Here is a 15,880-nt window from a genome sequence, read left to right as displayed (position 1 = left end):
GTTGGCCTCCCTGCGGCCCCCTGCTCTCCCTACAGCAGCCAGAGAGCTCTTTCCGAGTCACAGATCCCAGCAAACTGCCTCTTCAAAGTCCCTGGTGCTCCCCCCTTTATAGCTGGAGTGAGTGAACCCCAACGCCCAGCCCCAACCAAGCCCCCCTTGGCACCACCCTGCCACTCCGGGGGGTCCTGTTTGACTCCCCACTCTCAGCCAACCCTACCTTGAGCTCTTTCTTTCCCTACAACCTGAGCCCTTCCCAGGCCCTAGGCTGTTTCCCTTCCGGCACTGCCCCTCCCCACATGCGTGTCCCACCCCTGCCATGGCCCCCGCCCCCCAGTGAGTACTGCCCAAGGCCACAGTGGGACTGCCCCACCCCCAGAACTGCTGCCTCACCCCACGCCATCTGCCCTGCACTTGAACTTGGACTGTTTATTAACTTGCTCCCTGTTCCTTCCGGGCCTCCCAGGGATGTGAGCCCTTCAGGGAGAGCCCGGGCCCGCCCTCCTCACCGCCCCCTTGGAGGGACAGGGCGGGGTTGGAGGGTCCCATCCACACTTGTCCCACCCCCGACCGTGGCCTCCCTCCCAGTTCACAGGAGCCTGGATGGGGTCCGGGGCCTGGGGGCCCACACCCAGGACCTGCCCTCTGTCCCCTCTGCCCAGCAACCCACTCCTCGCCTCTGGGGCGAATCCTTCCCTATAAAGGAATTTTCCTTCTGCGACCGACCGGGAAGCTACTGATGCAGAGCCCTTGATGGAGGGGCCCGAGCTGGTAACCCCGCGGGACCTCAGCGTCTCCCTCCTGCATGGACCGCCAAGGCGCCCCCCAACAGCGCCAGCATGGAGTCCACTTGGCCTGCTCCCTGACCCCAGGGCCCTGCCTCTGACCACCTCTATTCGCCTTGGACCCTGGCCCACCCTGCTGCAGGGAGGCTGGGGCGGGGGGAGGAAGCGGTGCGTCTCAGCACCCTCTGCATTTTTGGGCCCAAATCCATTCCCTTTGGTCCCTGAATATCTGCCTGGATCAGAAACTTTCCATCTGGTCCTCAGCTTCCATGAGCTCCCCCCTCCCTCCTGCCCCCTCCTCTGGTGCTCTGCAGGGGGAACTCGGTGGAAACCCACCGGCCATCCCCCTACCCCGAGGCTCCAACCTGCCCAGGGCCCACACTCGGGCCCACACTCACAGCCCAGCCTGGGGCATTCTGTCCCTCCCCCTCCCCTGGGTTCTCCCCATGATCAGGGGGTCCATCCCACCCGCATCTCATCCGAAAGGGCCTTCCCTCCGGCTCCAGTCGCTGATGTCCAGGCCTTTCCAGCTGGACCCCAGACTCCGCCCAGCCTCGGCTTAGTCATCCCTCCCCTGCCCCCCACCCGCCCCCAGCTCTGTGGAATGAGTTCACCAAGGTTCCCCTTTGCCTCCCAGGGACTCTGCCCTCCTCCAAATCCAAGGCCAGGATGGGGGTGTGGAGGAGAGCTGGGGCCAGCTGTGATCACAGCTGGGCCCTTCAAGGTCAGTTCCAGGAATACGAGAGCCAGTTCCCACTGGGCCCGATGCACGGAGGTGAAATGTCGTCTGGAGGCCCCGCCGTCCCCCTCCTCTGTAAAGGACTGTGCGGGAGGTCAGACAGGTTCGTGATCACCACCCAGGTGAGGACACTGCCCACAGCAGACCCTCCCAAAGGTCACACTCACAGGTGAGAGGTGGGCAGGAGGCGCCGGGGACAGAGTCTGACAGACCCCAAGAGGCTGAGAAAGCCTCTCCCAAGAGAAATCACGCCACAGCCACTTTTGAAATCAGCTTTATATTAAGCTATAAAAACCAAGAGTTTGTTCTTAAAAAAAACATACAAAAGCATACTATCAAAAAATAATAATAACACCAAACATGCAAACTTCTACAAATGTACAAAGGCCTTCGTGCACCATTTACACGGGCCAATTTCTGGCCACAGTACCTGGGAAAGAGGGCTACAAGTCCAAGAGAGCCGGCTGCAAACCGGGTCACAGAGGGGCGTTCCCACAGGCACAGGCGGGGCGGGGTCACGCCTGCGTCTCAGCTGCCCCAGGCCGAGGAGGGTGACTGAACCTGTGCTTTGCTGGGTAGGATGAGGCACCCTGCAGGGCGGGGGGTGGGTGAAGGCTGTGGTGGGCAAAATAACGTCCATCCCATAAACATGCCCACATCCTAATCCCTGGGCCTGTGACCACGTTAGTTTCCACAGCAGCGGAATTAAGGTTGTCAGGTGGAATTAAAAATCAGCTGACCAGAGCATCAGAAGAGGATCCTGCACTGCCTGGGTAGGTCAAAGGTCATTGTCTGGTGGGTTAAAGGTCACCACCAGGGACCCTAAACCGGAAGAGGGAGGTAGGAGGGGAGTGCTGAGACGCGAAAAGGGTTTGACTGGCCATTGCTGGTTTTGGAAATGGAAGCAGGCCACAAGCCAAGAAATATGGGAGGCTGGCCTCTAAAAACTGGAAAAGGCAAGGAACTTCCCCGCCACAGCTTCCAGAGGAACCTGCCTGGCTCAGCCCACCAGACCTACGTCAGACTGCTGACCTTCAGAACTGAAAGGCAAGTTTGCATTTTAGGCTCCCAAGCTGTGGAAGTTTGTTAGAGCGGCAACAGGGAACTGACCCAGAGGCCAAGGGGTCAGAGATCAAGATGGCCCTACCCCGACCTCAGCCTGACTTCCAGGGGAGAACCCACAGAGGCGTCCCCGGGCCTGCCCCTTGTCGGGGGAAGCAGAGCTCCGGAAAACCCAGCAGGTCCTGGCCCTCCCGGGCCCATCCTCAGGGGACACCCGAGGGGAATCAGAGAGGGGGTCAGGGGCTCGGGCGCTGGCTTTGCCCCCGCTTGCCTTGTCATCCCACAGGCCCTTTTCCTGTCCCCCAACTCCTTCTCAGATAAGAGTTCTTCTTTCCCTTTTTCCTCCTCCAGTTCTTCCTTCCATTCCACTCACAGGCTGAGCCTGGCTCGACGTAGCCCTGGACCAGAGGAGGCAGGAGGGGTGAGGCTCGGGCCCCCGTCAGGAGCTGGGGAGGCCAGAGACCCAGCCTGAGCAGGGCGGTCCTCGGGCAGGCGTGGCAGGAGCCCGCAGACAGGCGGTGATCCCAGAGCTGGGTCCCCGAGCCACACACCTGACCGCTCCTTCAGGCGGTGCAAGCTCCACTGTGATCCACAGAGTTCCCCCAACGGCTCCTGCCCCGACAGGAGGGGTCAACACGCCACGGCTTGTCCAGTTCCAGCGGCCCAGGGGCCCACACCGCGGCCAGGCCTGGGCAGCAGCAGCAGCAGAAGGCAGGACCCCCGGGAGGGGACGCGTGGGGCTGTGACGCTGGTGCTGGTCTGACGGCCCCCAAATGGAGTGGTGTCCCACGCTCGCCAGGCGCTCCTAAGGAGGTCAGGCCGCAGGAAAAGCTAACCGACCTTTATAAGTGAAAATAGGGCCTTGGAGGGCTCGTGCGCTCCCGTGTTGATGTCCAGAATGCTCCGGATGCTCTTGGCGTCACTGCTGGACAGGTTCCCCTTGATGGCCAGGATGGCACTCAGGTGGCCCTTGCTGGCAAAGAGAGGGTCCCGTCATTCTGGCCCGCGCACCAACACCCCTGCTCACACCCCTTCCCAGCTCCCCAGACTCCTGGCCGGAGCCACAGGGCCCAGCAGCCAACCCCCCTGCCCACGAGGGTGCCCCGCTCTGCTTAAACCACTGTGCTCGGGCGGCACCGGCCGCAGTGTGGCTCCAGAAGCTGCCAAGCTCCTGCTCGGTCCGGCCTTTGCACTGGCTGTTCTCCCTGGAACGCTAGTCCCCATGCCCTTGAGGTAACCAGCTCCTTCTCGCCCCTTTAGCACTTAGCTAACATGTCACCTCCCCGTCAAGAAGCTGCCTGCCAATGCAGGAGACACAGGTGTGACCGCTGATCTGGGAAGATCCCAAACACCACCAAGCAACTAAGCCCGTGAGCCACAGCTATTGAGCCTGTGCTCAAGGGCCCGGGAGCCACAATTACTGAAGCCCTCAAGCCCTAAAGGCCGCGCTCTGCAATAAGAGAAGTTACTACCATGAGAAGTCCGCGCTCTGCAACTCGAGAGCAGCCTCCACTTGCTGCAACTAGAGAAAAGCCCATGCAGCCACAAAGACCCAGCAGAGCCAAAAGTAGACAATAAAATTTTAAAAAAAGTAACCTCCCCAGAGAGGATTTTCCGGCTCTAAAGTCAGCACCTCCCGCCATTCACAACCTTGGTTAAACAATCTTTAAAACTTGCAGGTAGTACTCCTTCGCCAGATGACCTCATCATTGCTAACCCTCATCTGACTGTCTGTCTGTCAGGAGGCCTGGTCTGTCTTGTACCTCCTTGCGTCCTGGGGCCTAAAACAGAGCCCGGTACCTAGCAGGAGACCACTTGATAACTGTTGGTGGGATGGGTTGATACAAGGATACATGAATGGATAGATGGATAGGTGGGCAGGTGGATGACTAGATGGGTGGATGGATGGATAGATCGAAGGACGGACAGATGGGTAGATGAGTGGGTGATCAGATGGATAGATAGCTAGATGCACATCCAGAAGGGTAAGTAGGTGCCTGTATGAGTGGGTAGATGGAAGGGTGAGTGTGTAAGTGGATGGGTGGCTGAATACGTGGAGTAGACCAGCCAGCGGCTGGACCAGGCTGTGCTGGGACAGGCCGACCACACCAGAGGACTCAACCCACAGAGACCACTGCCCTGGCTCACCAGATCACCCTGGCAGTCAGGGGCTGAGCCTCCACTCTAGAACAGAGACCCCAGGAACCAGGGCACAGGTCAAGCCTCTGAGGACCCCTAGGCTGACCAGTGGGCCCCAGCTTCACTACGGACGTGCCATGGCCTCCAGCAGGTCCGTGGTGTCTCTGGTCTCAGATCCCCCTCTGAAGGAAAGGCTCAGAGCATGCGGTGTGGATCCGGACTGCCTGGCTTTGTCTCGGCTCTACCACTGACCAGTCGCGTTAGCCTGGCCACATTCCTCATACTCCCCAGGTCTCATCTGGACGACGGGGATGAAGAGTGTCAGCCCCACCAGGCGGCAGCAAGGACTGAGTGAACAGCCGCTGCAAGGATCTGGGCACAGTGGCCAGTATCTGAGCTCTGCCCATCCTGCAGGGACTCACCCTGCCCCCCCCCAGGCTCCGACTGCAGCGGGGAACCACAGGGCCCCACTGCCTTCCCTGGGTGCTCGGAGGCCCCAGTTCTCACCTGAAGTCGGGGTACCAGGTGGCGTAGGTGGCCACCTCGATCTTGATGGCACTGGGGTCTTGCAGGCGAATGATCTCGGCGAGCGTGGGGAGGGCGTGGTGCAGCCAGGTGGCCGGGGAGCCCTGCAGGCACAGGCTTCATTGAGAGAGGCTGGCCCTGCCCAGAAGCGCGCCCAGAGGCCCAGAGAGGCTCAGGTCGGGCCTCATCAGGTTTGGAGAGGCCCAGAGGGGCTGTCCAAGCCCGTGAAGAGCTTGGAGCAGGAGGGCAGCCCACTGCTGTGGGAGGTTGCGGGGGGACACGGGGGCTTACGTTCTGGGTGCAGAACTGCTGGATGAGCTGGGCATTGGCCTGGACATGCCCCGCCAGCTGCTGTTGCTGCTCCGCCGTCTTGAGGACCAGGCGCCGCTTGCAGAGGCGGGCGATGTACTCCTTCACCAGGTGCAGGTGGACCACCTCCAGCAGCTCCTGGGTGGGCGAGTGGGCAGGGCCATGGGAACCCAGCACCTCCCTGAAGGCCAGGGTCCAGGGAGGGGAGGATGCCAGAACAGAAAGGTGCATCCCGGTGTGCGCACACACACATCTGTCTGCGCGTCCCCCACCGGCAACCCAGCACCCCCTCACCTCCCGGAAGCAGTCCTGCAGTTCTGAGAACTCGGGCATCCTCTCGGCCACAGCAGAGATGATTTCCTCCAGGGTCTGCTGGGGGGTGGCCCAGCGGGTCTGCGTGAACCTCTTGAAGAGCGGCTGGGAAAGCAGAGAGGCAGGCTGTGTGGCCACGCCTGGCAGAGGAAGGGTCAGCCCGGTAGACACGCACACACAGACGCACATGGGGCCGGACAGGGGTCTGGTTATATTAAGGACTCCCCTGGCGCTCCAGCAGGAAGTGGAGGCCGGGTCTGCATCCCCTTCTCCGAGGCTGACCAGCCGGGACTGCCATCTGCCTTCCCTGAAGCCTTCTCCACCGCCTCCCTCCTTAAATAAATAAATTCCTGCATAAACAAAGCCATGTGCTTGGCTGGGCCCATGATGATGATGACCCTGCTGAGTCATCCAGGGTCACCGCCTGGCCACCGGCAGCCACAGGGCACTGGGGACAAGGCAGGCTCCCACGGTGGGGGGCAGGCAGGGAGTGCCCTCCCTTCCTCCCCTAGAACCCCCGTCTTCTCCTGCGGTACAGGCACTAAGGGTTTCTGGGGATGCCCTGGCCCCCGCAGATGTGGCGGGAGCCGCCAGAGGCTCTGAGCGTCCCGGCTGGGAGGCAGGGTGCGGGCAGGAGGGTCTGGGGGCATCAGGGGAAATGTACAGGCAAACTTGAGGACTAGGTGGAGTCCAAAGCGGGGATGGGCGCTGAGGCTTCTCTTCCGCACCCCAGGGCCCTAAGCGGCCCTCTGAGGCCAAGCCCCATGCTGAAGCAGGGGTGACATCAAGGGCGGGCCACGGCCCCATCAGGGGGCCACCAGCCTCCCTGCAGCTGCCCCGTGCCACGCCTTCCTCGTGCCAGCTCTTCGTTTCTGCCGCCCCCCCCCAGGCCCTCCCCCAGCCCCTCCAGCACTAGACTCAGCGTGAGCCGCGGGGCAGGAGGCTGCACTACCTTCAGGCCCCCAAACAGGCTCTGGAGCAGGGTATCAAAGCCGCGGCTCTTGAGCTCATTCAGTGGGCTCAGCAGGGAGCTCCGGAGGTCTGGCGGTGTCTGCCACCTCTGCTCCACAGACGTCCTGGAAAGCACAGGAGTTAGGGAGGTCATGCCAGCCCCACCCAGCCTGCAGCCCTGAAGCCAGAGAGCCAGAGAGCCCCAGGTGAATCTCCCTAAACCATCGCTCTAGAACCCTCCCTGGCTCCCCAGTCCCGGCGGGAGCAAGACCAAGGCAATCCATCCAGGCTCCCTAGGCAGGACCCAGCCTTCGCACCTAACACACGCCTGACACCACACCCGGTTCTAACCAAGGACGAATGGCTCAGCCTCTCCATAGCTCACGGTGCTGACGGGCTCAACGGCCACAGTCACTGTACTTAACAGGGTTGCTAACAGGATAAATGAAATCCTTTGCGTGAGCGCCTGACCCACTAGCACTAGATACATGTTTGCTGTTGCCGCTGTAAGCCCTGGGCATTTCCTTTCCACCTTGCTCATTTTAATTCAACATCTCTGCTTAAGCTGCTTCTCCTCCCTCCCCCATCCCAGGCACCTCCCCCCGCCCCTCTGCACCCCCCTTTCCCCCCATCCACTCCCCACTGGCTTCCCGGCCCCCCCCAACAACACAGGCAGGCAGCTGCAGTGATTCCCCCCACTGCCCAGCGCCCTTACCGGAAAGAGAGGCAGTTGTTGATGTTAGCGATGACATTGGCCCTGTAATTTCGCAGCTGTCTGCATCTCTCCAGAAATTCATCAAAGGCGCGCTGATAGCTGGTGAAAGGGAAAGGGCACCCATAGGAGCAGCATAAACACTGGGACAATAGCAGCCTCCGGCGGCCTCTGCCTGACCAGCCACCCGGCTTCACACGTGGGCTCCCCACGGCACAGGGCGGATGCAGTAGGCATCCCGTAACTGGCTTCACACGCTCAGCCCAGCAGGGCCAGGACCCCTGCAGAGCTCCTGGTGAGGGCGCCTGCCTGGCTCTGCAGCACCCACACCTTCCCCCAAGCCCCTCTAGAGCTGCAGGCAGAGGTGGGGAGGCGGGCAGCTAAGAGAACTCTGGGGGCGCAGACCGGGGGCATCACCTGAAGGGGAGGCCAAGGCCTCAGTCCCTCGAGGGGCATCTTTGCAGTTGGAGGCTGCTCTTCTGGGGGCTTTGGGGAGCAGTGGGGGAGGGGGGCGGGGGCGGGGGAAGGTGGTCAGATGACTTGAGGCTCTCAGCGCCCAGGTGGGTGGTGCAGGGGGACAAGGACTCCTGCTCATAATAACAGACATCCTAGGGGCCGGGAGGGGGCGCTGGTCTAGCTAAGATCCCCCCTGGGGTCCAAGAGAGGGGCTGGGGCTCTGAGAGAGGGGGCGGCAGGGACCCCTCAGCCGCCAGCCCCACTCCGGGCATGCAGGCCCATCACTCACCTCCTGAGGAATGTGGCCAACTCTACCAACAGCAAGGGCTTTATCTGCGCGCCCAGGTCCAGGGTGATGCTCTCGGCCTTGGCATAGCCCTGGGAGATAATCTGCAGGGGTGGGGGATGAAAATGAGCAGAAGCCCGCCTGGTCTAGGGCTAGGGCAGGGGTGGATAAGATATGGAGCAAGGGGGTCTGGGCTCAGCGGCGGGCGTGTCTGCCCACAGGGACGCGGCGGCCAGTGTGGCAGGGCAGCGGGCACTACCTGGATGATGTCGATGGCCAGCTCACTGTGGCAGCGGGCGTCCAGCCTCTGCGGGGCCACATCCTGGGTCCAGCGGTTCGACTCCAGCTCCAGAGCTCGGGCCGTCAGCTCTCTCACGCTGGCCTTGGGGGGTGGAGGGGCCCGCTCAGGGTAGTGTGAAGCCCACGTGGGCGTCCCTGCCAGGCTCCCTGCCTGCATCCTGTCTGCCCGACTCCCCCCCGCCACCCTGCTTCCTTCCTGCCCCCACCTCGGCCCCGCCCGGCACTGGCCCTGGACTCACCACCTCGTTGGAGAGGAACGTGGCCTCCAGCAGCCGGATCTGCGTCGGGGGCAGGAGGGTCCCGAGTCTGACTCCCTGCAGCTCGGGCGCCAGCTTGGGGCTGTTGAGGATGTCGCTGCAGGCAGAAGGGCTGGCGTGAGGAAAACCAGTGCCGTCCCCCCGCCCCGGCCAGAGCCCTGCACACAGCTCGGTTGCCTTCCCTCCAGCGCCTCCCACCCCTGCCTCTCCATCTCAGTTCGATCCAGGCCCCGAACCGCGGGATCACCCTGCCTCTGTTCACTCTCTCACCCATGTCCACTCTTACTCCAGGTTATGCTCCCAAAACCCATCAGCCTCGAGCCACCCCGCCAGAGGCACCCCACGGTCCAGCCCCCATCTCCCGCCTGGCACACCGCAGGACTCTCCTCCCGGGCTCCCTGTCTTGCCTCCAACAGTCCCTCTCCTCCCCCGGCGGCTGCGGGCAGAACCACATTTCCGGTCTGATCTCCCTGCTCCAAGGGCTCCCCCCTCCCCTTCTCACCCTCTGTCTCCTTCCCACCATCCCCCACCACGCTCCCACCCTGGATTCCACCAGCCCTGCCCCACCTTCCCCCCAAGACTGGCTCTGCTGCCCCCAGAGGAGGGCCAGTCCCAGCAGGAAGGGCTATCTGCCCCTCCCTGACCTCACCCTGGACAGAGGCATATCCACCCATCCTTGTGGCACTTCTGTTGGGTCCCAGAGCCCCCTGGGGACTGCCCAGCCCTGGCACTTCCTCAGGGCTCAAGAATAGCCCTTTCTGCCACCCGCCACCCGCCACCGCCCCCCCCCCCCCCCAGCCTGGATGCACTGTGTCCCTCTGCTCCCCAGACTGCTGGCCACATGGGCCTCCACGGAGCCACCCTGGTCTCCCCGTCTCAGGGCTCAGCCTCCCACTGCAGTGACACTGGGGCGCCCCAGGTTAAAGCCCCCGAGGTCACAGACAGGAAGGTGGAGGGGCAGAGGGGACAGGCCTGGCACTTCCTGGTGAGTCAGGACCAACAAGAAGGAACCGGCCCGGCTGGCGAGACTCTCTGGCATCCCCTGCCCTGTGCCAGCTTCCCTGCCCTCCCTGACTCCTCACCCACCACCCCTGCCTGGTCCTTCCTCGGGCCCCTGCTGGAGGCTGACCCACCAGCACCAACTGAGACCCCTGACGTCCCTGAGAGCCTCAGACATCGCTTACATGGTCTACACCTCCAGCCTTCCTGCAGACTTTGTGCTACAGGCCGGGGCCAGCCCCTACCAGAACCCCTGAGCAGATCCACACTGCAGTTAAGCCTCTCCCCACCCAGCTGTACGAATGACTGACATGCTTGTTGAAGTAAAATAAGGGAAAAAAGAAGAAAAAAGGTGTTGCTGTTGTTTTTTTCCTTGAGTTCTTTACCTGTTCCTGATCTGCAGTCTGTAGCTAAGTTTCTTTATCAAAAGATGAAACCTGATTTGAGAACTACATGCTGCACTTACAGCCCCCTCAAAACATTCTGTATCTGGGGCTCAACTTCACAGCACCCTCTCTGCAAACCACCCCTTAGAGTTTTTCTGTCCTTTTGCATTACAGAAAGAAAGCCTCAGCACAGTCCACAAAAGACAACGGACCCAACAACCGGGCCACCAGACTGCCAGACCCAAATTACCGGGCTACCCAACGCCAGCCTGATGACTGCTTTTGAAACAGTGTGAGGAGAAGCACCCAAGATCCTAACGCCTCTGTTCATTTCCAACCCGACTGCGAGCCCCCAGCTATATAATCCCCTAGGTTCCTCATGGAAGCGGGGACACAGTTCTGGAGGCAGGAGCCTGCTATGTTCTTGCCTCTGTCTCCAGATCTTCTTAGCCAGCTTCTCTGGGCAGAGAAAGCCAAGACACTGGCAGCAACATGCTCAGGGATGCATGAGGTCTGGGTGTATCAGGGGATGCCCGGATCTGAATCTAGTTGGTACCAGGGATTCTCCACGGCAGCACCAGGCGCCTCCCAGACTGAGCGCTCCAGGCCTTGGTGGCCAGAACTCAGCTCTGCCACGGGCTCACTGGGGAAGACCCTGCACAACCGGGATGTGTCCCCAACAGGCCCAGTGCCCCTGTCCTGCCTGGGAGTGCTCCCTCGGGCTGCTGGGCACTGAACACTGAGTGCTCCACACGACCCCCAGAAGGCCTCCCGGCCCAGCCTTGGGCACTGCAGGGCGGCTCCCTTTGTCGGGAATACCACCCCCACCCCACTCCCCCTCTGCCCGACTCCCTTACTTCTGTTAGACTGTAAGTGGCCCCAGAGCAGGGACACCGCCCCCTGCGGCAGGTAGAATCCTGCACCTCCTCCTCCGAGCTGGCTTCCTGGGCTGACCCAGGCCGGGTCAGGGCCCCTGCTCCTAGCCACAGCCCTTCCTGACTCTGGATCATGGACGGCTTCACACCCTAACCCAGACTGGAAACTCAGGAATCAAAGATGAGCCCCTTGCCCCCGTTCTCTGTGCCTCAGTTTCCCCAGCTGTGGGATGCGGCTGAGGCCTGCGAGACTAAGGATTCCCAGGGCAAAGCAGGCCCAGTGGATGCCCTGCCCTTTTTGATTCCAGGCCTGCCTGGGCCGCTCTCCCAGCGGACTCCCTGCACTTGCTGACACCCAGGCCCTGCCCTCCCCGGGGCCCCTCCCGGCACCGCGCGCCCGTGCTCACTTGGGGTAGAGGTTTTGCACCCAGACCAGCAGCATGTAGGTGTCGCGCGGGCACAGCTCGAACTGCGTCAGGGCGGCCAGCTGGGCCGCGAAGTGCGCATGGTAGCTCTCGGCGTAGGCGGCCACCACGTGGAAGTCGGCGGGGAAGAGCGGCTTGAGGCGCTCCACCACGGCCTCCAGGTCTTCCTTCATGGCGCGGCCCATGTGCAGGAAGGTGCGCTCGGCCTCCGTGCGGCCCTCGGCGTCCGCGGCCGGCCGCCCGCCCAGGCGCTCCGCGGCCGCCTGCGCCACGCCGTCCCGCCACAGCTGCAGCCAGCCCCGGGGCCGCGTGGCCGCCAGCCCCGGGCGCCCCGGGGGCCCCGCCGCCGCCGCCGCCGCCGCCGCGCGGTCCTGGCGCTCCTGCTCGGCCAGCACGGCCAGCGCCTGGCGCAGCCGTTCGGGCGCCGCCTCCAGCGGCCGGCGCAGCAGCCCGAGCACCTGAGCGCGCAGCAGCGCGTACAGCGCCTCCACCTTGCTCTGGCGCCGCACCAGCTCCTCCCCGCTCGCGCGGCCCGCCGCCGCGGCCTCCTGCAGCTCCAGCTCCAGCGCCAGCAGCGGCCCCGCCGCCTCCAGCCGCCCGCGCTCCAGGTCGACCTTGAGCTCCTCCACTGCGGCCAGAACGCGGCGTTAGCTCTGAGACTCACCCGGCCCCCGCCCCGGTCCCCTCCCGGGGGCCGAGACCCCCCAAAAGATGCGGGGTGTCCCAGCCCGGGCGGGGGACACCAGGCTCAGATCCTGAGATGGGGGGGGGGGGGGGGGAAGCAGGGAGGGGAGGCCCCTCGACGCCCACGTGCCCTGCCCCCTCTGTCCCGACCGAGTGGGGCATGCACTCCCATGGGCCCTGGTCCTGCCCAGACCCTGCCCGCCGAGGGAGGGGGGCGCCCGCATACCTGTGGGCAGCTGGCCAGGCGGCCGCGGACTGCACTCAGACTCGCCCTCAGTCTCTGCTGAGCTGGGCTGACCCTTCTTCTTCCTCCCTTTGGTGAAGACGCTGAACATGGTGGCCAGGCCTTTCGACTTCTTCTTCTTCTTGCCGGCCTCTTCTTCGTCCCTGTCCGGGGCCACCTCGGCCTCCAGGGGTGGCACCAGGTCCTCGGAGGAGGCCTCCGACATGGAGGCCTCGGACTCTGCCTCTGAGGTAGAGGGCAACTTCTGGGGGCTTCTGGGGAAGTCAGGGGCCCCGGACACAGGCTGCTGGCCTGGGAGTCCTTGGAAGAAGGTCAGCATCTTCAGCATCACCCCGACTCAGGCCTGTGGGTTGACAAGTGGAGGGAATGAGGGGCTCAGTGGTCACGGGGGGACTGGCCCCGGCTCCCCAGCCCAAGCACACAGCCAGGTTGATCTGTTTTCACTGGTGTGACTGCCAGGGCTCTGGCCGTCTCCTGGCCCAGATGGGACCAACAACTCAACACTCCCCCTGGACGCCAGTTCCGCAGCACCCGCAGGCCCTCCCAGGATCTCCAGACAGAAGGGGACTTCGTTTTGGCAAATCCTTCCTTGTCAGCCCATCCTCTGGGCAGGGAGGAGGACCACAGGCTCGCCGGTGGTAGGGGGCAGAGCTCGGGCTGCTGGCCCATGGCACAGAGCGAGAACCAAGGTCCAGAACAGTCACGGGCACTAAGAGGCCGGGCAGAGGCAGCAATCCGGCCCCAGCCCCGTCCTCCGTCCTGCTCTTGACTCGTGTGGCTTGGGGTCCCAGAGGAACGCGATGAGCAGAAACAGGGCTGCTCCTGCTGGGACCACGAGGCAGGCAGGGCCAGACCCCTATTATGACCTTGGGGCTCAGGTCTACAGAAACCACAGTACCCCCTCAAGCCCATTCCCAGGTTGGAGGGACAAGGGGCCCCACGAAGCGCAGGCCTGTCTGAGGTCACACAGCAGCTCAGACGGGAAACTCGAGCTTCCCAGCTCCACCGCACCCTGCCTGCTCCCTAAGTGCGGTGACGTCACCACCACAGAAGTTTCCATTTCCTGGGCCCTTCCTGAGTGCCCATCCCATCACTTCCGCACTGCCTTCCAGGAGGGGTGTTATTTTCCTCATCTCACATAACTAGCTCAGAGAGGCTTAAAATGCCCCCATGGTCAACAGCTTGGAACTCAGCTCACCAGGCTCTGGGCACCCCCACCATCCAGAGAGGCAGCACCCTCCCCAGCGCCTTGACCATGGGGGAAGGTGGAGGGGAACTTGGCTGACCGGAGAGGAAGGAGCAGGGCAGGGCTGGGAAAGGGGAGCAGAGGGGGACGGGCCTCCTTGGTAACTGGGGTGACCCATAACCACAGTGCCTGCCCCACCACCCAAGAGTAAATACACCAAGTCGTGACTCATATAGCACGACTTCAACACGCCCCTGCAGCAGCCCTGCAAGGCAGACAGGGTGATCCACCCCTCCAAAAAGGGAAACTGAGGCGGCAGGAGGTGGGGGGGTGAGGTGGGATTAGGCCTGTCAGACTTTCCACATCCCCTGCTGCCTTCCCACTAGCCCAGCCACCTTCGCCCATCCTCCCAGGAACTCTTCCCAAAGCCCTGAGCTTGACCAGAGCCATTCAGTGGCCAGGAAGCCGGGCTTTCTCCCCTCCCACAGCCTCACCAGATGTGGGGGCAGAGTCCCACACCGCTGGGTCTCAGCTGCCTCCTGGTGCCATTTGGACTGCGAGTTCCCCTCCAGAACCAAGCTGAGGGTCCTCCGGGGAGCCTCAAAGCGAGGGTCCCCAGGTGCAAGGTCACTGGGCACTTTTGCCCTGCCCATCCCTTCCCCCAGCATCCCTCCCAATCCATCTCGCTTTCATGCCAAGCACCCACAGGAGCTGGTCTGGCTGGTTGGCAAGAGCTGCTCAACCTCACCCTGGGCCCAGGCCCCACCTTTCCGCCCCCCCCTCCCCGTGCCCGTACCTCCTACCCCCGCTGCCGGGGGAGGGGGAGGGCCCTCCTGAGCAGCTGTGGACCCACTGGCCCCACTTCTGCCCTCACTGCCCCCGCCTCCTCCATCCCCACGCATACTAGGCTCCCCCCAGCCTTCAGACCTGGTTCCTGCAGGTCCCCGCAAGGCATTGCCACCTCCTCGCCTCTGGGGCATAAAATCTCCCCCTCCAAGGTCCGCAGCAGCCCCTTTGGCCCCCGCCCAGGCCTTCACTCTGAGGCAGCTGGTGCAGCAGAAAGAGAGACCATTGTGGGCTTGGCTGTACCATCCGCTAGGGTGTAGACCAGACACCACCCTGCCTTCATAGACCTCAGTCTTCCCATCTATGCAATGGGGAGGAGAGCCCCACCTCACAGTGCTGCTGCAAGAAGGATGTGAGGAAAGCACACAGCCACATGCTGGCCCTGGCCAGGCCTCAGGGAGGGTCTGAGTCTTGCGTCCCAGTGTCTGTCAGGCTAACCCTGGTGCCTGGACACAGCATAAGAGGGCAGGAGAGACATTCCTTTAAGCCAAAGCCGGTGGCTGGGCACACTCGGACAGGAAGGGGCATGCTCCGAGTCAGACCGTGTGGCCACAGCCTGGGGCACCTCCCTGGTCCTCCCGGCTCCCCCAGTTTCTATGCGGGCACACACACCCTCACTCTCCTACCCCGGGTCAGGGCTGAGGTCCATGCCAGCCTCCCTGGTCCCGGCGCATGAGGGCATTCAGGCTCAGGCAGGTGAAGTGACTCGGCCTCGGTCACACAGCCAGCCGCCCCCCACCCCTCCCTGGGCCGCCGCCGCCCCTCCTACTGCAAAGGAAGGGACACTAGGGCCCCTTCCCACAGCCCCCTCCTCCCGGCCTTCCCAGGGCAGAGCCCTCCGCTGGGAGCATCTAACCGGACCCTTTGCACCCTGACGCAGCAGCTCAGCCTAAGGGCTTCAGTTTCCCTAGAAGGGGGGCTGCGGAAGACCTGGGGTTCTCCGCGCGGGGTTCCCTCCATCGCGCCAGCCGCTCCCTAGCGGGATCCGGCCGGAGACTCGGGTCGCGTCGGGGCGGGTGCGCAGCCGCGCGGAGAGTTTGGGGACGGACGCACCGCGAGCGCAGGTCACTTACTGTGTCCGGGCCGAGCTGTCGCCGCAGAGCCGGGCGCGGCCTGAAATAGACGCCGGCTCCGCCCCCGTCGGGCCGGCCCGCCCCGCCCCGCCCCCGCGGAAAACCCGCGGGCTGAGGCCAAAGCCGAGAGAGTGTGACGGGGGTGGGGGGCTGCCCGGGTCCCCGCGTCCGGTGCCGCGCGCGCGCGCACCCCCTGAGCGAGGCGAGGCCTGCCAAGCTGGGGGGTCCGGGAAGGGCTCACTCCCTCCCACCAGCCTGGGCGGGGTGTCGGGGCAGGCTGTCGCCAGGCCTAAGTGGGGCTCCAGACCCGCACCCCGCAGCGGACAGGATGG

The 15,880-nt window shown here is 63.5% G+C and overlaps 1 protein-coding gene across 2 annotated transcripts; it reads right to left on the bottom strand.

The window, feature by feature from the left end:
• Window positions 1-1,782: 1,782 nt before the first annotated feature.
• Window positions 1,783-15,585, bottom strand: TNFAIP2 (TNF alpha induced protein 2). 2 transcript variants are annotated; one of them, XM_061159492.1, is made up of 12 exons: window positions 15,549-15,585; window positions 12,426-12,786; window positions 11,498-12,143; window positions 8,813-8,927; window positions 8,533-8,655; window positions 8,277-8,377; window positions 7,535-7,633; window positions 6,821-6,944; window positions 5,851-5,973; window positions 5,539-5,694; window positions 5,230-5,351; window positions 1,783-3,556 (listed from the first exon to the last, which is right to left on the bottom strand). In XM_061159492.1, the coding sequence occupies exons 2-12, from the start codon at window positions 12,769-12,771 to the stop codon at window positions 3,415-3,417; spliced, it is 2,097 nt and encodes a 698-aa protein (XP_061015475.1). In that variant the 5' UTR covers window positions 12,772-12,786; window positions 15,549-15,585; the 3' UTR covers window positions 1,783-3,414. The 2 variants fall into 2 exon arrangements, with proteins under 2 accessions (XP_061015475.1, XP_061015474.1); XM_061159491.1 differs by lacking the exon at window positions 15,549-15,585 and adding an exon at window positions 15,406-15,539.
• Between the last annotated feature and the right edge of the window lie 295 nt (window positions 15,586-15,880).

The sequence above is a fragment of the Dama dama genome, chromosome 13 (genome assembly GCF_033118175.1).
Source record: "Dama dama isolate Ldn47 chromosome 13, ASM3311817v1, whole genome shotgun sequence".
Taxonomy (NCBI): Eukaryota; Metazoa; Chordata; class Mammalia; order Artiodactyla; family Cervidae; genus Dama; species Dama dama.
Note: the sequence above shows the minus strand (reverse complement) of the source record. Positions and strands in the feature narration are given on the sequence as shown.

Bases quoted from the DNA above. Each gene is read 5' to 3' on its own strand.
- TNFAIP2 (XM_061159492.1), bottom strand. From the start codon at position 12,771: ATGCTGAAGATGCTGACCTTCTTCCAAGGACTCCCAGGCCAGCAGCCT. The intron at 8,378-8,532 runs GTAGTGCCCGCT...CCACCCCTGCAG, and splicing joins TGGCCATCGACATCATCCAG to ATTATCTCCCAGGGCTATGC. The intron at 3,557-5,229 runs GTGAGAACTGGG...TCTCTTTGCCAG, and splicing joins ACCTGGTACCCCGACTTCAG to CAAGGGCCACCTGAGTGCCA.